Source organism: Sceloporus undulatus, chromosome 4, assembly GCF_019175285.1.
Source record: "Sceloporus undulatus isolate JIND9_A2432 ecotype Alabama chromosome 4, SceUnd_v1.1, whole genome shotgun sequence".
Classification (NCBI taxonomy): domain Eukaryota; kingdom Metazoa; phylum Chordata; class Lepidosauria; order Squamata; family Phrynosomatidae; genus Sceloporus; species Sceloporus undulatus.
In genome coordinates this window covers 250,226,076-250,250,880 of record NC_056525.1, presented here as the reverse complement: position 1 = coordinate 250,250,880, position 24,805 = coordinate 250,226,076, and the positions used below count along the sequence as shown (strand labels likewise).

At 48.6% G+C, this 24,805-nt stretch overlaps 1 protein-coding gene across 4 annotated transcripts in view; it reads right to left on the bottom strand.

Annotated features, from left to right (window-relative positions):
• The window catches only part of HSF1 (heat shock transcription factor 1), a 58,041-nt gene that overhangs the window by 9,527 nt on the left and 23,709 nt on the right, over window positions 1–24,805 (bottom strand). For 3 of the 4 annotated variants that reach the window (XM_042465572.1, XM_042465570.1, XM_042465573.1), the window contains 5 exons: window positions 11,051–11,126; window positions 10,124–10,185; window positions 8,406–8,502; window positions 6,412–6,551; window positions 4,210–4,455 (listed from right to left, as the gene is read on the bottom strand). In XM_042465572.1, coding sequence (XP_042321506.1) covers window positions 4,210–4,455; window positions 6,412–6,551; window positions 8,406–8,502; window positions 10,124–10,185; window positions 11,051–11,126 — 621 coding nt within the window. The remainder of the gene's footprint in view (window positions 1–4,209; window positions 4,456–6,411; window positions 6,552–8,405; window positions 8,503–10,123; window positions 10,186–11,050; window positions 11,127–24,805) is intronic. The other variant, XM_042465574.1, reaches the window with a different exon arrangement.

Below are 24,805 nucleotides of genomic sequence, written 5' to 3'. Positions count from 1 at the left end.
TGTGTCACCTTTAGGGAGTAAAGGGTGGTTAACTTTCAAAAGGCAAGGAAGAGCAGGCAGTCTAAGGGGAGAGCAGAGGGTGCAGGGCAAGTGTTAGTACAGTCTGGGGCCTCTTGGCAGGACGGCCGAGTCAAGACCAGTGAATCGGAACAGAGACCTTGAGGATGGGTGAGAGCGAGATGCAAGTAGAGCAGAAGAGCAACCGTACACCCTGCACCCTGGTCTAAAACAGAGTATAACTGTCTGGTGCAAGCTCTGTTCCTGCCTCTGCTTCTCTCACAAAGATAAAGACCTCACCCTCCTGTCTACACTCAGTTGGCAATGAGCTTCCTTCCATCTCATAGGCCTCTGGATAAGTGTGGGTGGGTGGGTGCATGCATTCCCACTGTGACAGAGAGCAGAGTGGATCCACATTTGATAAGGAGCAACTGATCTGCATTTGTGGATCTTAGTGACAGATCCTTGGTGCAGGTTGGCCACTCCAAAACACAGAATGGAGAAGGTTTAAGGCCATGGGCAAGAGAGACCCTGAGGTCAGGTTCAGCCCTGGGCTAAAACCCAGATGGATGAAGAGAGAAGAGGGGGAGTCTGGCACTCCAAGGAAGGAAGGTTCCTCTCACGAGTGGTATTTGGGGGTGGGGGTGGGTGGGAAATAACACCATTGGACACCTGCCCACAGCCCAGTGCCCGGAAAATCCACAGCCAACCCCACAGAGCAGGTGTCGTCAGCCACACTCACTGCTATCTCCCCCTCAACAGCCAAATCTCACTGGCCTATCATACTGCTGCAAAATATAAGTCCTCCTGTCAGAGGAATAGGCAGGACTCTGGCTGGGAGGGATTACTGTGCCCCCAGTGGGTGCATAACAAATGCTTGCTTCCTATGTGTTGGAGCAAGAGGGAGAGGCGCCAGCCACCTTGAGTCCTAGTGACTGACTGACTGACTGACTGAATAACCCACCTGAGGATGCCCTTCCTCCAGTGCTAGGAAATGGAGGACTCAGCTTCTCTGCTGGTGCTGTATCGCCTCCCCCCCCCCCCTGAACCAGCCCCTTCCAACACATTACAAGGTCCAGTTCCCTCCTGTGGCCCCCAGCACCTCATCAGCTGGAGCTGGGAGTCCCCAGTTTGTTCATGAGCAGCAAGAGGATCTCTGCTACATCTGGAAGCCAACACGAGTGTGGTTTCTAGCAGCTTCTGGCATCTTTTTATCAGAGGTACTGTCATGAGGATATAGATGCCTGCACACAGGAAATGTTGTGACTCTGTAAGTATCTGAGACTAGGCAACCCCTTGTTGAGTCTCATGCAGAAGCCTGAAATTTTGCAGCAGGAAGAAAACTGAGGGCTACATCTGGAGTTGATGTCCCAGACATACTCCCTGGCATCTCCCCACCACCCCCATTTTTTCTGAAGGATCTTTGCTTGAAACCCTGGGGAGCTTCTGTGGACAGTTAGTGTCGACAATCCTTGGCTCAGTGGAACCACAGTCTGGTCCATGCAGGACAGCTTAACTGCCGGGGAGAAGAGATGCCATTGGCAGCTAGAGCTCACTGCCCAGGGCTGAGCCCAGGGCTCTGGTGAACAACTGGCAAAGGAGGTTGGAGAAAAGGGCAGGGTACCAGTTGGAGGTTTTGCCACTTCCTTCACCTGCTCTCATTCTACACAGATTGTACATGTACACAGATACATCTTGTCTGTTTTAGGCTCTTATGATCCATCCTGTGTTTTGGGGCTGTGACTGACTAAAAATGTTAACTTATCAATCTACCTTTCAGAAAAAAATAGAAGCCTGCTGTGAGAGCTGGAGATTGAAGTCCTTGTGTATGGTTCCCCTTTACTGTGCAAAGGAACTCTGAGCTGCGTTTAGTGCAAGGAGAATGAATGACAGAAGTGGAAGAGCTTAGTTCCCTCTTGACTATATGGCTACTCCAGACTGTGAGTTGGATCTGAGTCTTGTGCCTCTGCCAAGAGATCCAGCAACACACATGCACCTTGCACATGGACAACTCATTTTGAGGGAGAAAGCAAGGCTGGTACACTCCTTCTCTTTAACATATCCACTTTATCCCTTAGAGGGGCCTGGTCTCACACGACACTTCCCCATGTCACTCACAACCTGAAGGGCACATGATGAGTGGCTTAGTGAGGATGATAAGGTCAAAGCCTTCCAGAGAAGGAAAAGTGATCCATGAGAAACTGGTTCAGGGCCTCTGGACACACTGTGCTACTTTGGGGGTCCACTAGAAATGCAGGTCTGGGAAGCTGGTTGGTTAAACTGACAAGGAGGGGACTGTCCTGAGAGGACAGGGTACAAAGCACAGCACCAGCAGGGAGCTGCTTACTACCCCCCCCCCCCCCAAAAACCCTGGAGATGGAAAGGATATTTAAAATATTCTGTAACTGTAGGGAAACCTGATGAGGAGAATCCTGGACTGACAAGAGTCTTTGCGGTAGAATTCAAAGACAGGGCCACGTTGGTCTTGAAAATCAGTCTGCAAAGTGATCTTGTTTTACATGCATCAGAAAAGGTAGACTCAAATCTACAAAAACTCATGTTTCCAACTTCTTTCTTTCATTTACTCTCAGAGAGTTTTGGAAGCTTAGGAATTATTCTGCCCAAAATTCACCACACGTGGAGCTGTTTTGCACAAGACCCAATGTATTTTGCACAGGGAACAACGTTATTTAATTCTTTTCTTTGCAGACAATTCTGTTTCCTGTGCAATAGGCCAGATATGAACTATGTACAGACTAAATCTTCAACTGTTTTTGAAAACTGCAGAGGAAGAACACTGGCAAATTACTTGATGCTTCCTTCAAGAATGAAATTAGTGAAGAGTGACATCCCTGGTCCCTTGCCTTTAGCTGCTCCCACAAAAGGCAGAAACTCAGCTGCTGCCCAGAGGTGCTTTCCTCATTGGGAACAGCAGCTCCCTGGAGGCAAAGGAGGCCTGCACAATCGACAGTACCAAAGTGAGAGGATAGCGTCCCCACAGGCCACACATAGTACAGTTCCTGTACATGCTGCTTCCTCCCTGTCAGAAGTGGGCTGGCAGCTGATCTGGAGCTTTTGGGGGCAGCAACCATCTGAAAGAATCCCAAACCATGCCCTGGCAAGGTACCCCTCTGGCTGGCCAGACCTGTCCACTAGCACTTATCTGTCCACCAACTGTGGGGCACTTTCATATGTAAGTTTGGTGTGACCTGAGATGATCACAGCCATGGCCTCCCAGGAGGGCATGACTGTGGCATTCTGCTCATGCTCCTGGGCTTTGTCTGTGGTGTCAGACATTCATGGGAAAGAAACCACCAGCTGAGCATGTTCAACATGGTGAAGAGCAGACTGTGGGGTGATATGATGCCACTTAGTGTGTTTTATAGTGTTATCTTAACATATTTTATATATATTCTGTTGCCTAATGGCCTGTTGGCTGAAATAAAGGTATGGTGAGAGACATGATGCCCCTCTTTATATACCTCAAGGGCTACCACAGAGAGAAGGGGATAGGCCTGTTTTCTGCTGCCTCAGAAGGTAGAAAGGGGTTGAAAGGCTTTAAGTTACAGGAGGGTAGATTTCAATTGCCTAGGAGAAAGAACTTCTTGACCGTGAGAGTGGTCTGGGAATGGAGTCAATTGCCTAGAAAAAGTGGTGGGGTCTCTTCCAAAAGACTCTGGACAACTACCTGCTACTGGGGATGCTCTAGTTCAGTGATTCCTAAACGTTTGTCTTCCAGATGTTTTGGATGTCATCTCCCAGAATTCCTGACTGTTGGCCAAGCTGGCAGGGACTTTTGGGAGTTGATGTTCAAAACATCTGGAAGACCAAATTTTGGGAACCAAACACCTGCAAGGGGGAAGGGCCGTCCATTTCGCATTGTGTGCAGGGGGAAGCTAACAGATTTGTTTTAACTGGTTTGAATCCTATGGATGGTTTACAGGTTTCCTGTGTTTTCATTTAAGTCTTCATATGTGCTTTTCTTGGTATCTCTTCTAACTTTTGTAAGTTGGCTGCAATCCCAGTTTTGGAAAAGGCAGGGTATAAGTGAACGGATGCTGCTGGCAGTAGTGGCGCTAAGGGTGGCAATGACATCTGGGGGCAAGAAGACCCTGGGTCACTGTTGCTTGGCTCTTGTTGGGGGGGGCAGCTCTAAACTCTGCCATGGCCACAGACTTCCCCAGCCCCTGGTTTACTCTTCCCTCTACTTACTTGTCAAGGCAAGCAATGCTGAGGCACTTTTCTGGGGACTGGGGCTGAACGGTGGCGCTGCTGGCAGAAGGGGCCGTGCCAGCGGCAGCGGTGGACGCGTCATCTTGCAAGATGGAGTCGATGAAGGTGGTGGGTGAGAGAGGGGTTTCCACAGCGGGCACGCCGGCAGGGCTGGCTTCCTCAATGTGGGGGCTGCGAGAAGGGCTGGGGGGCTCCTCTTTGATATGGACCAAAGGGCTACTGCTCCTGAGGCAGAGAGGAAGGCAGATGGAAAGTAAGACAGCACCTCGAGGCAGGTGACATGCTTCCACCCGGCCAAGGAGACTGAGTGCCACCCCTTCGACTTAGTCAGAAGCCACCCTACTACTACTACTACTACTACTACTACTATTATTATTATTACTATTATATTTATTTGCACCCCGCTTTCCTCCCAAAATTGGGACTCAAAGCTACTTTCCTCCAAATAAAACCTTTTTGTCTGACTAAAACTGCTCTTGGCTGGAGGGTACGGAAGAGGCTTATCTTTCTCCCATCCTAAAGCTCTCTTTTGAGGCATAGTAAACCCATCAGCCCTGAGCTTTGCCCCCCGCCTCAGCCGTAGCTTCTTAGCCATGGAAATTTTTAAAAAGAGGGAATCGCTTTCCTGGCAGATGGAAATGGCCTCTCGCACCCAAACTCCCCAAAAGGCTCAATTAGCCCCGCCAGAACGGTCACCGGGTATAAAAGAACAAAGTGGCGATGGGCTGTTTTAGGCCAGCATCTGGTTCCCATTTCCAAGGGATGGTTCCTGGTGGATGAGGCACAGAAACGCAGGTAATAAAGAGAGGCTGTGGGGACTTGGCACCAGTGCCAGCAATATTCAACCTTCCCATGTGCTGTGAGTGCAGGGGATGATAATAAACACAATATGCCAGGCTTTGCCCCTCCTGGGAGTGCCCAGGCTGAAAATATCTGGGCAGAAAAGGAGGACAAAGGACAAGGGCTGAGCTGCACAGAGGCCCAAGGAAGGAACATTCCCTATTTTCTTCACTTTTACCTACATGTTATCTACCCACATTTCTTTTTATCTTCTAAGTCACCTTGAGTCCCAACTTTGGAAAAAAAGATTGGGTATAAACAAAGTCATGCAATGCAGAATGATTGCTTCTGGGTCAGCTGCATTATACTGCATTGTATTACTTTGGCTGCATCCACACTGCGGAAATAATCCAGTTTGACACCACCTTAATTTCCGTGGCTTCATGTTATAGAATTTGGGGATTTGTAGAGTTGTGAGATATTTAGCCTTCTCTGTCAGAGAGTTCTTGTGCCGCAACAAACAACTAGCCCCAGGATGCTACAGCAGTGAGCCCTGGCAGTTAAAGTGATGTCAAACTGGATTATTTCTGTAGTGTGGAGGCAGGCTTTGTTTAAATAAAAATAGAGGAAAAGGTATGTTTAAAATAGCCTTAAGGAAAAGAGCCCTGGAGCCTGGGAGTGGCCACCCAAAAGACCCTGTTTCACACATTAAACCTAAGCTAGCATGCCGGTATGGCATTCCTTCTGAAACTAATCCTGAGCTTTGCACCCCACATATGGCAAGAAAACACTTTTTGCATTCTTTGGGCTCATTCACACAGCCACATATCCTCACACATCTCAACACAATTCAACATCATTACTGTGAAATGAGCAAAAAGAAAACCAGCCATCGCTGGCAAGAACAGGTCCGCCTCAAGTTCCTCCCTTGGAAAAGTTAACTTGGACACACACACAAACCAAAAAGCCATGAGGCTCTCCAGTGTAAGGCCCTTAAAACCTCCACAGAGTTGGCACACAGCTAGAAAGGAATAAGTTCAGACATGTCCAGTTACTTAGCATAGCCCTGAGAAAACTACATCTCACTCTTTGGTTGGACATGGAGGAAGCACAAAAGATCATACATTTTCATTGAGAATCTCAAACTTTAAAAGGACAAAAACGTACATCTTGCAGCAATGCAAGAGGCAGAGGTAAAAACTGAACAGTTGCAGCCAAGGAGAACCTCAGCCAGGGAGATGATGGGCACTTGTACAACGTGCTGCAATAGCTTCCCTTTCAGGCTTCCAATCTAATTTAGGGCTTTTCATGCTTTCACGAGCCAGGAACCAAGGCCGGCAATCTGCCAGGTCCGTTCATGCTAAAGTGAATCATTGGGCCAAAGGAGACTCTGTTGTGTACCTTTCGTTGTCAAGGCTGCTGCTGGGCGAAGCGGAGGGGCTGGATGGGGCCAGTTCTGTCACATCTGAGATAATGGGGCCAGAGTTGGAGGAGGAGTCGGGCGAATACAGGTTGGAGCCGCTGTATGCCGGGGAGGCAGCCTGCAAGAGGAAAGGCGAAGACGGCTGTGAGGCCTACCCATCCTGCAAATCAGGGGTTGGAAACCCCCCTACCACCTGATCCCTGCTGGTTGCATAAGCCCTCTAAGTAGCCCACCCTCACCCTCTATTTCCCAGGCAAGACCTAGGAATGAAACAGGTCCATCCTCAGCAAATGGGACCCTTTCCCATAAGCTTCATTGACATGTGGGAGTGCAGAGACTGAGGGAGGAAGAGCTAAACTTCTTCCTTCCTTCCTCCAAAATCAGCCTTGTGCAGCCATTAAGCTAGCTTTTTTTGTGGGTTTTTCGAGCTAGGTGGCCATATTCTAGAAGAGAACTTCTAGAACATGGACACATAGCCCAAAAAACCCACAAAAAACTATGTATGTGGGCCATGAAAGCCTTCAACTTCACATTAAGTTAGCCTTTCCTCTTCATTGCCGGAGCCCCCATGGCAATGAGCAATACCTGGAAAATACTTTGGATTACACAGGAGTCCATCTGCAAGTACCTGGATGACAATGCAGGAGCCAGGAAGGATTTGTCAAGAACAAATCCTGCCAAACTAACCTTGTACCTTTTTGATCACTAGTTTAGAAGATGGTGGGAATGCTGTGGCTGTAATTTATCTGGATTTCAGCAAAACATCTGATAAGTTCCCCCATGGGATTTCGATTAGCAAACTGATTAAATATGGAATACATGGGAAAACACCATCAGATTGATCCAAAACTGGTTGGAAAACTGTACCCAAAAAATTGTAACCTGTGGCTGTGCTTCAAACTGGAGGTAAACTCAAGCGGAGGGCTGCAGGGTTCTGTCCTGGGGCCAACACCCTTCAGTGCTTTTATCAAAGAATTGGAGAATAAGGATGAGAAACCCCTATCAACTTTGTGGATGATACAAAACTGGGAGGAGTAGCTGACACTAGGTCTAGTGGTTTTAAGTTACAGGAGGGTAGATTTTGATTGAACATTATGAGGAACTTTTGGACTTTGAGAGCGGATGGAGAATGGAATCAGTTGCCTAGGGAGGTGCTGAAATCTCCTTCTTTGGATGTCCTTAAAAAGAGGCTGGACAGCTACCTGATGCTGGAGAACCTGCACTGAGTTGGGGGTTGGACTCAGTGGTCCATGAAGCCCCTTGCAAATCTGTGATTCTATAATTCTGACTATTGTGAGAATTGTGCAGCCTTCCACATACTGTTGTGCTAATTGTACTGTCATCTACATCTACATCATCACCATCATCATTTACCCACCTCTCCCAACAACATGTGAGATCCATGGGGAAAGGCAGGTAAGAAATAAACAGAAGTGTGGGGTGAATGGATGGAGGAAAGGGGTATGAGCTTGGAGGAATGGATGGTTTGTGTGTAAGTGCAGGTATGACTGGCTCTTGCCACAGCTGGCATATGGCTTCCAATAATATTCCCTTGAAGAAACATAAAAAGGGGGAAATGAGATGAAACAAAAACAGAAGCTAGCTGCACCTTTAAGGCTGCCTTATTTTTGAGTATGAGCTCTCACGGATATCAACCCACTTGCTCAGATGCAAGGACAGAGTGATATTAAAGCCTTGGGTTATTAAGCATATTCAAAAAGTGGAACAGAATATAATAGAAGCCAGAAAGATTCAAACTGTGACCCTTGTCTTGTACCTTCCTAGGGCTGTGTGAGGTGACATGGGTCTTCCAGGTCTTCCTCCCTCTCCTCTTTCTTGTTCTATGCTGCCACAGAATAACATGGCTGCTTCCCTGAGGAAACATGGCCCTTGGTATGTGAGTTGGGAGGGTGACTTTACAGGGTGCAGAGACCGGCCTCTGCCGTCCCCTCCTCACCAGCGAAATACTTACGGAATAAGAGGACGGGCCGTGGACGTGCTCCAAAGAGTACTGGCGGCCATACTTGGGCATGGAATGGGCTGAGCTACCATCATTCAACATCAAGGGGCTGTAAGGAAAAGGAAGAGAGCAGTGAGGTGCAGATGCCCCAGGAGGTCTCCTCAAGGGAGGGATTGGGGGGGGGCAGATAGGATATGCCAGGGTCTTGGGGACCACTACATTAAGATACTACATACACCCCCCGCAAAGTGGCAAACTCCCTCTCAGAATGCGGCACAGAAAAGGAAGAAAGGAAGCTGTGGGACGACTGTGGGGTCAGCTCTGATGCTGCGTCCACAGAGGGCACTTCTGGGGGAAAGAATTTCCATGCCGTACAGAGTCCAGGATTGTCCTGGCCACCAGGGAATCCTTTCCCACCTTTCCCCACAGAGTTTCTGGGCCAAAGGATCAAACGCGTATGGCTTGCTGCCCCAGGTGTGTAAACCAGATGCTCTAAGGTCAGACTGGGCAGGACCTCAGGGAAAAGGCTACTGTAGTTTCCTTGGGTTGCACATAAAGAAAATCATGACCGCTCTGAAGCTGGATCAGACTAGAAAGCCTATCCAGTCTAGCACCCTGTTTGCCAGTGGCTACCAAACGTCTCCAGAGTTGCAAACAAACACAACCACACTCTCTTGTCCTTTCCCACAAGCAACTGGTATCAAAAGGTACTCTGCCTCTGATACTAGTAGCATCACCTAGCCCAGGGGTAGGCAACCTTTTTGAGCCGGGGGCCGGGTTGCTGTCCCTCAGACAACTGGGGGGCCGAAGCCAAAAAATAAATAATTAAATAATTTTTTAAAAAATTAAATATATAAATAAACCAGGACAAATGTAGGACAAAATTTTCAAATGGAAGACACTTTTTTTAAAAAAAATGGAGGACATGCGAAAAAATTTGCTGATTTTTTAAAAAATGTTAATATAAATGTATGTTTCTGAGGCTTCTATAGACAATTGCCCCCAAAGGCCCCGGTGGCAATCGGCAGCAGGACCAGGCTGGGGCCGGTCCCAAGACCTTGCCGGGCCGCATCCGGCCCGCGGGCCGCAGGTTGCCTACCCCTGACCTAGCCATTGTGACTAACAGCCTTTGATGAACGTAACCTCCACCAATTCACCTAGTCTTCCTTTACAGCTGCCTTTCACTGGTGGCCATCACCATATCTTGCAGAAGCCAGTTACACTGTTTTAACACTATAGCAGGGATGCAGGAGTACAGACTGGCCCAAAGAACCTGCATTTCTTGTACTAGTCCTTCTCATCATCAGGCCAAAGAAGAGAGCCAACCAACTCAAAGCCTCATAAATCTGAGCAGAAACACAACTGCACAAGGGAGCAGTTGTATGCACAAGAGGGAACAAAAAGAAAACTCCACCGAATACATGCAGCAAGGGATAAATGCAGGCAGGGAAAGGAAAAGCAGGTACAGATAAGAGAACCTACTGGGGGGGGGGGAAGCTTACCAAGGCCATTTACATTTTGGTCAATATGAAGTGACTGGGTTTCCAAGGACATTTACAAGTCTCCAGAAGACATTAGTTTTGTATTTCAATTCCACAGTTTGAGATTGTAAAGTCTGTTTCATAGTGACCACCAAAGGTCTTCTCAGACAAGAGTGAGCCTCAAGGCCTTGCCTACAGTCAGCTTGCCCCCTGAACAGGACTCCAAGCAACACCCAACGCTCCACTTACATCTTTCGTTTCACCCCAAGAATACGGTTGGACTGCACCAAGGAAATCAAGAACTGGATGAGCTGTGGGGAAGAAAGACAGAGAGAGAGAAGCCCTATAAACATGATTAACCTTTTGCCCAGGCAACCAAGCTCCCCAAAGCATGCCAGGAAAAGGGACACACACTTCAAATGTGGGGATCCTTCCCCTACCCTCAGTAACAATTCATGCTTAAAAATTCAGGGCTGATATAGACAGCCCTAAAGGAGTGGCTTGACACCGCCGTTTTGATTGCGGGATCGAGATCATGGCAACCATACACCGCATCCCTGACCTGGCGTTTTTCCAGTCCAAAAAGAAGTGGCAAAATGCCACTCTTTTTTGGGGTGGAAAAAAGCCAACCTTTCCACCACTGCCACCTGAGCTTATTGGTGCTCAGGCAAAGTGCCATAAAGCCGGCCCATGTGTGGGTTGGCAAGTGGCTCCAGGCAGCATCAACGTGTGTGTCACACATACGCCAAGCTGCCAGCAAGGAGGCTTTTATTGCTGGTCTGTACCAGCTCTCAGTTGTGCTAAACTGAAGCCTTTGATCCTAGCCCCACTTATGGAGGGAACTGGTGTTGGTTGCTCAGTTGGCAAAGGGAAGCCACTTTGCACATGCTTGGAAGCTCTCGCATATTTCTTTGCTTCAAGAGGCATTGCAAGATGGCAGCAACATACTTAGCATTTTTAGCTGTCAAGTCAGCTTTGATGTATGGCAACACTACAGACAAAGGATCTCCAAAATCCCTGTTCTTAATAGTCTTGCTTAGCTCTTGCAGACTCAGGGCTGCAGCCATAGCTTCATTGATGAAGCCAATCCACCTGCAGTGCAGCCTTCCTATGGCTCCTCATGGAAGGCTGGCAACTAGAAAAGGAAGAGCCCCACAAGGGGAAAGGGGCACTTACCTTATTAACCACCTTCTGCTGCTGAGCGTGCTTCTGCCGCAAACTGGCCACCTCCCGCCACAGCGCCTCGTTCTCACTGAAAGAAAGGAAGCAGACATTGTGAGCTGGCCAGCAAGACTCCCAGAGACACTGCCGGCCTCCTCCCAGCCATCAAGTCATAGTAGGTTTTCATTTTTATTCTAGCCTACTTGTACTGACACTTTATTTGTTTGGTAACATTTGTTTAGAAACTGAACCAACAAGGACTGGAAGGGTCCATTGTACACAACCACCATGACAACATAATGGCCCACATTCACAAAGGCAACCATGTTCCTCTTAATGCCAGCTGCCAGAAAAAGTGGGGTAGCAAGTGGAGCATAGCAGGATGTCTTCCAGTTCATGCACACGAGCTTCTCAAAAGATATAAGAATCTGGATGCTCCATCAGTTACTGACAGAGAGGCCTCAGTCTGTTCCAGCAGACCCACATGTCTGACAAAACTGAGGAAGTGAGGCTTCAGTGAGAATGTCTTAGACTTTCTTTGGGAACAAAATACACAACACAGGAGCCGCCAGCATTAATTTGGATGGACTGGAAATGGAGCATCTCCAGGAGATCTTCATGACCACAAGAGGCATCCTCCACAGGAAGAGAAACCCTCTGAGATGTTATGCAAATGCTGCAGTTCGTCACAAGTCTTGCCGATGCAGATGGCAAGATTGAGAGAATCCTGCTGCATTTGTGATCTACATTTGTGGCTTGCAGCACAAGCCAGCCCAGCCCTGTCCATTTACAACAAAAATACTGTTAGTAACCAGCATCCCACAGTCACATACCTTTACCACAGCCCCCTGCACTCGCACCAGGGTCACAGTTGCTGGGCCTGGTATCCAGCGCAACCTGCATCCCTGAAAGCCTACCAGCACTTCCCAAGTTCTATGGCAGGATGATGTTGAAAGGAAGGCATGTGGCGCTAGAGTTGGCGATCCCTGGGGGACAGGTTTTAAGAGAAGCAGGTGGGCAGGGGATGGAAGTTTATGGACAATCCTGTCCAATGGTGGATAAATAAAACACCCCTAAGTTCATTTCATAACCCCAGCCATGAAACCTTTGAAGCCAAGCCTTATAAACTCTTCACAGTCATTTAATTGCTCTATAAAAACCTTGTGTGAAGAAAAGCTTCTGAGCCTGGGCTTCTTTTAACTCTTTGCAGGCCTTCTGGAACTGCTGCCCCTTCCCCAGAATCTCCAAAGCCAGAAGAATGGCTGCAGGTGGCCTTTGGCCTTGCTGAAATGCAGGAAAGTCATGCTCCACAAAAAAGAGGAGCCTGGAGCAAGCAGCCTTCATGTCCACCTCCCATGCCAAGGCCATGGGAATCTAGGTGGGATTCCCCAGGGATCAGGGGTGATCCAGGCTCAGCCAGGGATCCCATGTCTCCTAGACTAAATGCCACACCACACTGACTCCCAATTGGTTGTTTCTTGTTAACTGCCTTCAACTTGACTTCAACCTATGGAGACCCTATGAATGAGAAACCTCCAAGTCTGCCTGTCCTCAACCACTCTGCTAGCGCTTGCAGATTCATGGCTGCAGCTTCTGACTGAATCCATCCATCTGATATACAGTCATCTTCTTTTCTTACTGCCCTCAGCATTACTAAGCACCATCATCTTTTCTAATGAGTCCTTCCTTCTCATGATATGGCCAAAATGTGACCTCAATCTAGTCATCTTTGCCTCTAGGGAGAGTTTGGGCATGATTTACTCTAGAATCATAGAATCATAGAGTTGGAAGAGACCGCAAGGGCCATCCAGTCCAACTCCCTGCCATGCAGGAAATCCAAATCAAAGCATCCCCAACAGATGGCCATCCAGCCTCTGTTTAAAGACCTTCAAGGAAGAAGACTCTAGGATGCATTTATCTCAACCCAAAGCCTCAGAATTCTTTTGGATTATGCTGGACAAGGGATTTCTGGGATGCAATCTCAAAATGTACAGTAAGCTTCCAAAGCTTTGCACAATTCCACCACACAGAACATCAAGATCCCAGGAAAGGAAAAGTTTTGCTGCCCATGCTCACTGGGGCTACTCGGTTCAGGTGTAGATCCTGAGGAGATCACAGGCTCTCACAACCCTCAACATGTCAGTCTTACAACCTTCCTCCTTCCCATCACTAGTCATATTCCTCCATTCTAATAAGCATTTGCTCCTTCCTACCCAGCGGGTCTCAGTTTTGCATCACTGAAACAAGAGAGTCCAATGCTTTGCTGGTGCTCTAGCTAGCAGAAAGGCTCATTTTTACTTGCTTAACACTTTCCTTGTGATTCATATTGGACAAATGATACTTCCCAGCGACTAGAAGCATCTGAGTAAGACGCTAAAGAACTTGGGGCACAGATTGCTATTCCATCACTCCTTCCTATTGAAGGATGTGACCCAGGAAGAGGGAGAAGAATGCAAGAAGTGAACAACTGGCTCTGAAGATGGTGCTTTCAAGAAAGGTCTGACTTCTTGGACCACTGGGGTCTGTGCTTTCTGAAGAGGACCTTCTGGGCAGAGATGGGCTGCACCTCACAGGAACTGGAAGAAATGTGTTTGCTAGGAATCTTGCACACCTGACCAGGAGGGCTTTAACCTGAGCAAAACAGGAGAGGGAAAGTGTGTTCTAGAGGGCAGAGGAACACTAGGTAGTGGGAACAAGAGCCTGAGTAATATGGGAGGAACTGGGCCAAGAATACAAATGCACACCAGTGGGCAGAAAAACATCATTAGCTGAAGAGGATCTGCTGGAGAGAATGACCTCCATCTAAGAGACATCTTAGGTGTCTCTACACTAATGCACAGAGCCTGGCAAATAAACAAGAGGAACTTCTTCTTCTTCTGGGAACTGAGCCCTTCCCAGAAGACATCTGGCTCCATCCGGCCTCTGAGGGAAGAGAAGGTAGGCCAATCCCACCAGGCCTCCCCAATGCCACCGGGCCTACCCTTAAGAAATAGAGCCCTCCCTCCAGTCCATCTGCCTTGGTCCAGGCCTCAGAGGGAGAGATGAACGCCAGGACTTGATCCCTTTCCCACCACCATTCCCTTCCCCTTTTGTGTCGTGTCTTCTTAGACTGTAAGCCTGAGAGCAGGGAATCGTCTAGTTAAAAGATTGTATGTACAGTGCTGTGTAAATGTACAGCGCTATATAAATAAAGCTTAATAATAATAATAATAATAATAATAATAATAATAAAGGACTTCTTCACTGTAAGATCAGTTTGACAGTGGAATGGGCTGTCTCCAACTGTGGTGGACTCTCCTTCTTTGGAGTCTTTTAAAAAGGTGCTGGATGGTCATCTCTCAGAGTGCTTTAGCTGCGCGTTCCTGACTGGTGCGGGGTTGGATTAGATGGCCCTTGGAGTCCCTTCCAACTGTTAATTCTAATTGTGGAAGGAATCAAAGAAAGCCTAGGTGAACAAAAAGGGGCATGAAGTACAGTTTAAAGCCCACAATGCCACTCACGCTTTGCCTGGAGGGGGTGGGGCTCCTCTTTTTGCAGCCTGAGCTTCCCCTGCCCTCACCCCCCACCAGGCCTGGGACCCCGACCAGCACACCCGCTAAGCATTACAGCCTCCCACAATGGCTCCTGGTTCCTCCGATCGAGCATGACCAGGGCCTCAGTCAAGGCATTCTTCAGCGGCAGGCTGGAAGCGCTTCCTGGAAGAAGAACAGACAGCTGGCGCGGCTGGACCAGCTCCTCTGAGAACTTTGCAGAGCGCTCCCAAAGTAGAAGAGAAGCACAGACCCACTCAGCCAAGTTCCTTTTCCATTCATCTTTAAACAAAAGATTAATGCATACTGCCCCACATTAGGGCCAAAAACCTCCTTTCCCAGCTGCTAAATCTAGATGTTGCTGCAGTGGGGGAAAAGACATGGGTGCAGTGAGTGGCTATGCCTGGGCTCCAGCATTAAAACCCTCAAGGGACCTGGAGGCTGTTTTAGCAGGATTCAACAATGACCTTCCTCCAGTCTAGCCATTACCTAAGCTCCCCAAGGAACAAGATTAAGCTATTAAACAATAGTCCCCTGAGGAGCCCTGCCAAGCCTTCTGAACCTCTCCTTTCGGCCCAGAAAGATCAAACACAGAGAGATCAGAGAGGGGTTTGTTTCACAGCACCTGCAGCATGGCCCTTATCAAACTCAGCTTCATAATGAGGTTGCTGGCAGATCCCTGGGAGGCCAGCCAGGCTGGGAACGGCAAAGACCATGGCATCAGACTGCCCTCTCTGCAGCCTCCCTGCCCAAAGGGAAGAGGCAGCCGCAGAGGGAAAGAGGTGCCGCCATGCTTCGAGATGGGCTCTCTTTGGGATCAGTCTCTCTGGCTTAATCCCACTCTCTTCTCGCAGGAGTAGGGTGGAGTGACTATACACCCATCCACACACAAAGAGTCGTGGGCAGAAATGTGCTACAAAGGGGACAGTGGGGTGTATGGAGAATCGGCAGGCAAGCCACAGCTCTGCATGGAAAGTGCTTTTTCTGAGGCCTCTCTTCTTCCCACCTTCTTTTAAGCAACATGAGCAAACACGAGCAAGCTAATGTTTCAAGGGAAGGTAATAGTGGGGAAGTCATAGTGCCACTCTATTCTGCTTTAGTCAGGCCTCACCTGGAATAATGCTGTGTCCAGTTCTGGGCAACACAAATCAAGAAGGATGTGGAACCAAAACTGGAGCATGTCCAGAGGAGTGCAACCAAAATTGTGAAGGGTCTGGAAACCATGCCTTATGAGGAGAGGCTTAGGGAGCTGGGTATGTTTAGCCTGAAGAAGAGAAAGTTAAGAGGTGATATGATAGTCCTGTTTAAATATTTGAAAGGCTGTCAGAGAATAGGAGCTAGTCCCAGAGCAATGGATTCAAACTACAGGAAAAGAGATTCCAGCTCAACATTAGGAGGATCTTCCTGAGAGTAAGGGGTTGTTCAGCAGTGGAACACACTCCTTCCTCAGAGATTGTGGTAGAGTCTCCTTCCATGGAGGTCTTTAAGCAGAGGCTGGATGGCCATCTGTCAATGGGGATGCGTTGAGGGAGAGTTCCTGCATGGCAGAATGGGGCTGGACTGGATGGCCCCTTTTGGTCTTTTCCAACTCCATGATTCTGTGATTCTATATTTCAAAACCAGGGTCTTCAAAGGCAGCCCAGTGTAAAAGGCAATGCAGTAGTCTACCCTAGTTTTTTTGTTTGTTTTTTACCACAACAAGGATCATTATGGTCTTTTAGACATTATGGGGATTCAAGGCAGCTCAAGGATAATGGCAGCCAGGCTGCCTCTGGCCAAGAGATGATGCAGCTGACCTTCTGGCCTGAAGCAGGTGGAACAGCACTCTTTGGACACAGCAGCTGCCACAGGACCCACCGCAAAGCCACCCCAAGCAACCCTCTCCCTCCCCATGTAGTAGCCAGCCAACTTCAGACAAGTTCAGGAGAAACAGACCTTCTAGTCCAGGGGCAGGACATGGAGCTGATTCTCCTCAATTTCTCAGAGTCTTCTGAAACCAATGGCCACTGTATTCTCCTGGGCCACTCAGTGAGGTGGGCTATGGTACTTCCACTCCTGTTTGTATGGTCACTTCCAGGGGACTAGGCAGCACTGGAAGAGAGGGCCTCAGCAACAAGGTGCCTGAACTGTAGGATACCATCTTGCCCCCCCCCCCCCCGCAAATGCTTTTTAATGGGATATGAAGCTTCTTGGGGAGATTTGAGGAAAGGTGTCATCACTACAGCACTCTGATTCTTCACACCAACTGTATCCAGTGAGCCAGTGCTGGGAATGGATCAGTTCTTAGAAACAGTCTAATAATAGGCTGGAGGAAGGCTAATAGATCATAAGAGTTGGAAGAGGCCCCCAGGGGCTATCCAACTACCTTCAGCCATGTAGAAAAACACAGTCAAAAAGCTCTCTGGGACAGATGACCATCCAGCCTCTGTTTGGAAACCTCCAAAGAAGGAGACTCCATGACACCCCGAGGAAGTGTATTCCACAGTCAAACAGCTCTTATAGTCAGAAGTTCTTCCTAATGGTCAGGTGGAATCCCCTTTCTTGTAGTTTGAATCCATTGCTCAGGGTCCTATTCTCTGGAGCAGCAGAAAACAAGCTTGCTCCACCCTCAATATGACATCCCTCCAAATATTTAAACAGGGACATTATATCATCCCTTAGCCCCCTCTTATCCAGGCTAAACATACCCAGCTCCCTATGGCTGGTAGTTTCCAGACCCTTAACTCTTCTGGCCATGCTCCAGCTTGTCCATGACCTTCTTGAAGTGTGATGCCCAGAACTGGACACAGTACTCCAGGTGATGTCTGATAAACAAGACTCCTCCATGGCAGGGGTTAGACTGGATGGCCTTGTGGGCACCTCCAACTCTGTTTTTCTGATTCAAAGGTGCACTCTTGGTAGGCATTTCCCAGGAGTGAAGAGATGGCCTGGAACTGATGCATAAGTTGAGGGTACGCCTGGAAACAGCTTTGTCACTAGTGACCCAAGTGCCTCCAAGTAAATTCTTCCACCGATGGCTGGTTCCCCTTCCAGCCTGGTCACAGTACCTTTGTAAGCTCACCTATTGACTGCTATAATGCATTCTAGCTTGGGCTACCCATGAAGATAACTCAGAGGCCTTGTAAGGCTGATGCTCAATTATTCACTACTACACAAAGATAGCATCGTAGTGAATCACCTACTTGCTGTGATCTGCTATTTGCTTTCCATTCATCTTCAAGGTACTGCCATGGACCTCTCAGACTGGAGCCCAAGTACCTTGTCAGGGCTCACAGCTGACCATGCAGCAGTTTTGTAGCAGAGGGGGATTCTCATGGTCCCTTTTGCAGGCAGTTCCCAGGGAAGCTAAGCAAGGGTCTTCTCATCTGTGATATCATCTGTTATGGAACTTCCTGCCAGGAAAAGTACACTGCGAAAAGTATAAGAAAATGAAGTCTGAGAGAGTGCCAAGGAAGACTGCTAAGGCAAAGAGTCCTGTGGCTGAGATGGAGTCCATGAAAAGGCCTCTTGTTTCCCTTCACCCAGGCCTAGACCATACACAAGGCAGCTTTAACCATGATCTAGGTCATTAAATAACCTATATCAATCAGACACAAACATCTGGATCAGAGCTGCTGGCATGGCAGAAAATAAATGTAGTGCAGCTAGAGCTCCAGATGACTTGTCCTGGACAAGTGACTTATGGAAGCTGCTTGCATTTTGCTGTATTCGTTGTCATCTGTGAGCTGGCTTGAGTCTCATTTGTGGAGAAAAGTTATAATCAGCCACAGCCACCTCTTATTATCTTCACTTCTACTATTCTCAGAGATGGCCCCATCCATAATTGAAGCATTTTTAAATATCTCAGCTGACAACACATCTGAATGAGATTCAGTCTGCCAGAGAATAGGCTCACAAAAGTGACACTATGATACTTCACAGATTCCTAGCTTTTCGGATAGAATCCACAATACTGATAGCCCCAAATGCCTGCCAGTTATACGGATCCTGTCAGAAAAGAAGTGCCTGAGAGTGGGCCAAGCTCTCTTTTGCCTATTACAGGAGAATGTGGCTGGTCATCTTGGCTTTAAACAGGCAAGCTAGGCACCTGGGAGGAGGGAGGTGGGCAAAGGGGCTACAAGGGGCACTGAATTTCTTGGCAATCTCTCAGGTCGCGGCTACTAACATGTGACACATCTGTGCCTCCTCTCTCCCCCCCTAGTAATAAACTAAGGCCCCAAAGGCCCTTAACCTTATACAACAGCATGGCCAATAAAACCAGCTTCAGATGAGCTCCAGCAGTAAGTAAGCTCAAAGCACAGCTGCGCAAGAAGGCGGCGGCAGACTGGGGAGGGGTGAAGGAAGACCGAGAGAGAGTTTACACACTGAACGCCTTGCTTGGAGCCCATCAAAGCAACACTGAGACCAATGCTGACGGTTGACTCCAGGCCAGCAGAGTCCCCAGTGACTCTGAGAGCGCATGCAGCAGGACCACAGCCGGCCAGAACAGCTGGAGCCCATGCGGTGCTGTGCACAGGGAGGCCATAACACGCCACATTACAATAGCCTAATTGAGAGGTCATAAAAGCCTGGCCCACAGTATCTGCCTCAGGCAGGAGAGGCCAGGCAGACTGGTGTCAGAAGGAAGGTGGCCCTTCATGCAGGCTGCAAAATCAGACTGGGCCACTTGCACTGAACCTTTGGCTACCACCTGCCCAGCCCATGGAGCATGAGGAGATTGTCTAGTATTCCCTCCCTTCACAACCCCAAGAAAGAATTAGGGGGACTAGAGCTTCTTTTCAGATCGGAAAGCTTCAGCTACCAACATGCTTGGAAACTGCAGATGCTCTCAGGTGATGCTGTCAAGAAAGCACCTGAACCTTATGTCTGAAACCTAGAAAAGAGAATAAGCGGGGAGGAAGAAGAGAACTGTCTGGCCGCTTTTCCTGGTGCATGAAAGAGGAAGGCTAGGAGGGAGTCAGCAGCAACATGGAGCCCATCTCTTTGCTCACAAGGTGGGGCTAGGGCAGGAAGAGTCCAAGAGGCTAGAAGCCAAGAGGTCATCTCCCCATCTCTCTGACTGTCTTGATGGCAGGAAACCTTACTCCTAAGGTACACCTGGGAAGGAAGCTAGGAGGTCTCCACCACAGGGATGGCCTCACCTCCAAGGACAGAGGGGCCTTGGACTGTTGAACCAAAGCAAGAGTTCTCCTTCACAAATTCTTCCCTCCTCTCTCAGCTGCCTGTGCTGGGGAGGGATTTCTTGCTTTCAGGAGCCCTGGTGGCGCAGTGGTTCAATGCTGCCTGTACTGCAGCCACTCACTCAGAACCATAAGGTTGCGAGTTCAAGACCAGCAAAAGGGCTCAAGCTTGACTCAGGCTTGCATCTTTCCAAGGAGGTCGCTAAAATGAGTACCCAGATTGTTGGGGGCAAATTAGCTTATAGTTGTAAACCGCTTAGACACTGCTTAGGCGCTATGAAGCGGTATATAAATGAAGCTTGTTTGTTTCTTATGAGACAGTTGTTGCTGATTACTCTTATATTATTATAGTTCATTCATAAAGCACTGTAAGGTGGCACAGTGCTGTACATGCCATACAGTTTCCTACCAAACAAAAGTGGTTGACAGTGCTGGAGTTTCTCTTTTAAAGAGACCAAGCCCTGAAGAAGAGTTCTGTGAAATGCAGAGGCCTGTTACTGCCTTGGCACACTTAGCTTTCATTATGAGAGATTTCCAATCAGACTAACTTGGCAGCTGGGATTTTCTGTCCAACAAAGCACACAAGGCAATAGCCGTGGAAAGAAGAAAGAACGGGTGGGATAAACAGGGTCCAAGTATGCCAGCCCTTACCAAAGGTGAGGAGGACACAACAAGCTTCCCTCTGGAATGAGAGGACAGGACATAAGATACAGCTGGGACAGAGTGGCATTAAATGCCAGCTGTCTGGCAGCTAGAGCAACTCAGGCTCTCCCACAGCAGTATTTCCCTCTGGTGCCTCTGCCTAGTTTGGCCCTCTCTCCTCACCTCTGGGGTGGGAAGAGGTTTTTGTTGTTGTCGTGTGTCTGGAAGTTCATTCTGGCTTCTGCAGATCCTAAGATGACCCTTGTTGTTGTCGTGTGCCTTCAAGTCATTTTGGACTTACGGCAACTCAGAGGTTTCATGGGTTTTCTTGGTTTGCCATTGCCTTCCTCTGAGCCTGAGAGCATGCGGCTTGTATAAGGTCACCTAGTGTGTCTCATGGCCAAGTGGGGAGTCGAACCCTGGTCTCCAGAGTCGTAGTCCAATACTCAAACCACAACACCATGCTCAGATTATCAGCCTATAATAATCAGCCTGCTATGACTCCATCCCAGGGTTTTCTGGGGCTGAGAGTGTGTGACTCATCCAAGGTCAGCCCATGGGTCTCTATGGCCTAGTCGAGTATCAGACCCTTACCTCCAGAGCCATAGTCCAACACTTGAACCACAACACCACACTGGATCTCAGGAAGAGATCATCAGCCTATAAATAGAGGATGGGCAAAATGCTGCCCACAGGCTAGATACAGCACGGTCTTCCAGAAACTCTTGCACCTAGGCAACCACCTGAGCATCAGAATGGGTGGAAGGCCCAACTATTTCTCCCTGCCCTGGTGCAAAGCAGAAGTGATCAGAAGGCTTCTTGAGGCACAAGTGTCATGTTAACACTGAGCTTCTTCACTTGTGCATGTGCATGGGGGTCAAAGGTGCAACCCACCAAGGACCAGGAGGAGGGTGAAAATGGCTCCCAGGCCTTTTAAAGATGCCCATCTCCTGGTCTGCACAGCAGATGGACAAACTGCTACCTGGCAGCTTTAAACAAGCCCCCCTCACACACTGTAGTTCTTCACTCTTTGGAGTAAGCTTCATTCCTGGCTTGCCACACACTGCTGAAACCAATACTTTAGTGTTCAAAAGCACAAACGGAAGGGCAAAGAGAAGGACCCCCCCCCAAACTACCCCCAGAGCTGCCTGTGAAGGCGCCCCCTCCTCCCTGTTCCCCTACGGAGGCCTTTCTGAGGCGGGAGGGGGCTGCAGCTTGGCCATCCGTCCGGCCCTTCCTTGGCTCCATTAATCCCGAGCTCAGCTTTTCTCGGCCCCGTTACTGACAGACACAATCTTTTCAGCAAATGTTCCGATGCAAAATATCCCTCTGGTGAGTGTCAAAAGGATAATATATATTGTTGCTTTTGGAACAGCGGAACCATAAAGAGAGCAACATGGGTCAAAATTATTATTTGGTATGATTTAGGGGGGAGGGATTGGTGCAGAAGGTAAACTAATTCTGGGGAAGGACAGCACCGGCAAAAGGCCAGGGAAGGGTGTCTGCTCCGATTTATTTTTACTAGGAGAAACTTTAAACCTTGACGTTCTGTGGGCAACGGGGGCCTTGTTAAAACGGCAGGGCCTTATAAACGCAGTCTGGCCAGGAGGAAGTACTTGTGATGTCCCAGCGGCAGAGCCTCATGCGCCAAGCCAAGCTAAATGGGAGCCCCCAAAGATGGCGGCGGTGGCCAGGAGGGGAGAGGACACCGATAAACACAGGTGCAGTCACCCCAGCCACCCCCCTTGCCTTCGGCAATCTGTTTAGAATTAAGGCTGCGGATGCACTGCTGCTCCCGGAGGGCCCCGACCCAGCCAAGCCTTGCAAAGGCGGAAGGCCCCAGCCTCCCTTTCTTGCAGAGATGAAAAACTTTGCAAATATCAGTGGAAGCAGAGGAAATAGTACCACTCTATTTTGCCTTGGTCAGGCTTCACCTGGAATAATCCTGCATCCAGTTCTAGGCACCACAATTCAAAAAGGATGTGGACAAGCTGGAGCGTGTCCAGAAGAGGAGGACCAAAATGGTGAATGGTCTGGAAGCCCTAAGAGGAGCGACTTAGGGAACTGAGTATGTTTAGCCTGGAGAAGAGAAGGTTAAGAGGGAACATTATGGCCATGTTTGAATATTTGAATGCGTGTCACATTGAGGTGCAGCAAGCTTGCTTTCAGCTGCTCCAGAGACTAGGACACTGAGCAATGGATTCCAACTAAACATTAGGAAGACCTAGACCTGATCCCTTCCCCACTGCCATTCCCTTCTCCTTTTGTGTCATGTCTTTTTAGATTGTAAGCCTGAGGGTAGGGCACCATCTAATTAACCATTTGTAAGCCATGCTGAGAGGCTTTGTGGCTGGAGAGTGGGGTAGAAACACCCTAAACAAACAAATAAAGAAGAACTTCTAGGTCTGGAAACTATGCCCTCTGAGGAGCAACTTAGGGAGCTGGGGTATGTTTAGGTTGGAGAAGAGAAGGTTAGGAGGGAACATGATAGCCCTGTTTAAATATTTGAAGTGATGCCAAATTGCAGATGAAGCATGCTTGTTTTCTGCTGCTCCAGAGACCAGGACACTGAGCAATGCATTCAAACTAAAGGAAAAGAAATTCCACCTCGACATTAGGAAGAACCTCCTGACATTAAGAGCTGTTTCATAGCGGAAGACACAGCTGCCTTGGAGAGTGCGGAGTGGTCTCCTTCTTTGGAAGCTGTTTTGAAACAGAGTTTGTTGAAACGTCCTGTCACAGGAAGGGCTTGGATGGTGTCTTCCTGCAAGGTGGAATGGGGTTGGACAGGGTGGCCCTTGGGGGTCTTTTCCACCTCTATCATTCTATGAGTCTCTTTCCCCATCTCCTCCCTCTCTGAGAGCCCCTCCATTGGCACAGCCAACATGCCAAGGAAAACAGGCTGTGGGGGGCATGGTGGGCACACTGCCTGAGAGCCACAGAGAGAGCCCGACATGCCCCTCTGCTCAGGGAAACCAGAAGTGTCTCAAAGAGCCAACTGTCCACCCGCAGGCACAATCCAATTCCATCCACCGGCTTCAAACAGGAAATGATCTGGGACTGAAAAGAAAGGGAAATGTCCTCTGCTGTCAGCTAGTGAAGGTAAATCTTCACAGTTAGGCCTCCCCCCTGGCAGCCAGGAACCAAGAGGAGGGTCTGAAACGAACCCCTCCACTTGGCAGATTTGTTTTTTCTTTCTATGGGAAGGCCAGCAAAATGTATTCTACAACCAAAGGCCATTTTGGCTCTGCTGTTTTCCTGAGGCTAGAGAATAACCCACTATTCCAGATTCCCAAACAGATGACAGAAAAGAGGGTCAAAAGACCAAGGCTTTCATGGCCGGCATCCATAGGTTTTTGTGGGTTTTTTCAGGCTCTGTGGCCATGTTCTAGAAGAGTTTATTCCTGACATTTCACCAGCATCTGTGGCTGGCTCCTTCAGGTCTTTCTCTGAAGATGCCAGCCACAGATGCAGATGAAACATCAGGAATAAACACTTCTGGAACATGGCCACACAGCCCCAAAAACCCACAAAAAACTATAGGGTCAGAAGAGTTTGTATTCAGTGCAACCTGAAGAGTTGAAATTCTAGGGGGATTTTTTTTCAATATCCTCAACAAAGACTCCTGTCTTGAAGTTGTGGATGAAATGTATTTTAAACTGAAATCCATAATAATGGATTTTTGGGGCCTGACATAGCCCTTGGAATGTAATCCTTGCAAGGACTGCTTTATAGCAGGCACAACGCAAAAGGCTTCTCTGCCATTTTCTCAACCCTGTCCAGCTGTAAGCCCCGGAGGAAGAGGGACCTGAAATCAGGCCTATGGTTTGTTACTCCAGATTTTGACGATACAACAGCTTCCCTGCTGTCCCTGAAGCATTTCAGGATCCGACTGGGAAATATTTGCCTTAAGGGTGACAGGCCCTGTGACGAAAGAGCTCAGGGCAGCTTTTAAAAGGGGAGCTCTCAGGTTTTAAAACCACAAATGTTCCAGACTCTTTTTCTTACAAAAAACCCCCGCATCTCTGAAAGGAAGCTTCTGGCTCACAGATTCCATTTTTAGGAGGAGTTTGGGATCCAAAACAAACGGAAACACAGGAAGGGGAAATGGAGGCCATAGGAAGGTGGAGCTCCTCGGAAGGCCCAGGGAAGATTTTCCAAAGCAAAAGCCTGCCAAAGCCCACCTGCTCTCACAACGCCAGTCCCAGCCTCATCCTGGCTTCAGAACAATGTGCCAGCTGTTCAAACCATCAAGTCGCCTGTGATGTTCATTTCAACAGGTCCTCAGCCTGTCATCCACATGGCGGATAATACAGTACTGTATTCTCTTTTCACCAGGAAGGCTTTGACTACGGCAAGGCTGGATTTGAACTCAAGGCCCCAAAACCCAGCATTCTACTCACTGAGCCACCTGGGCC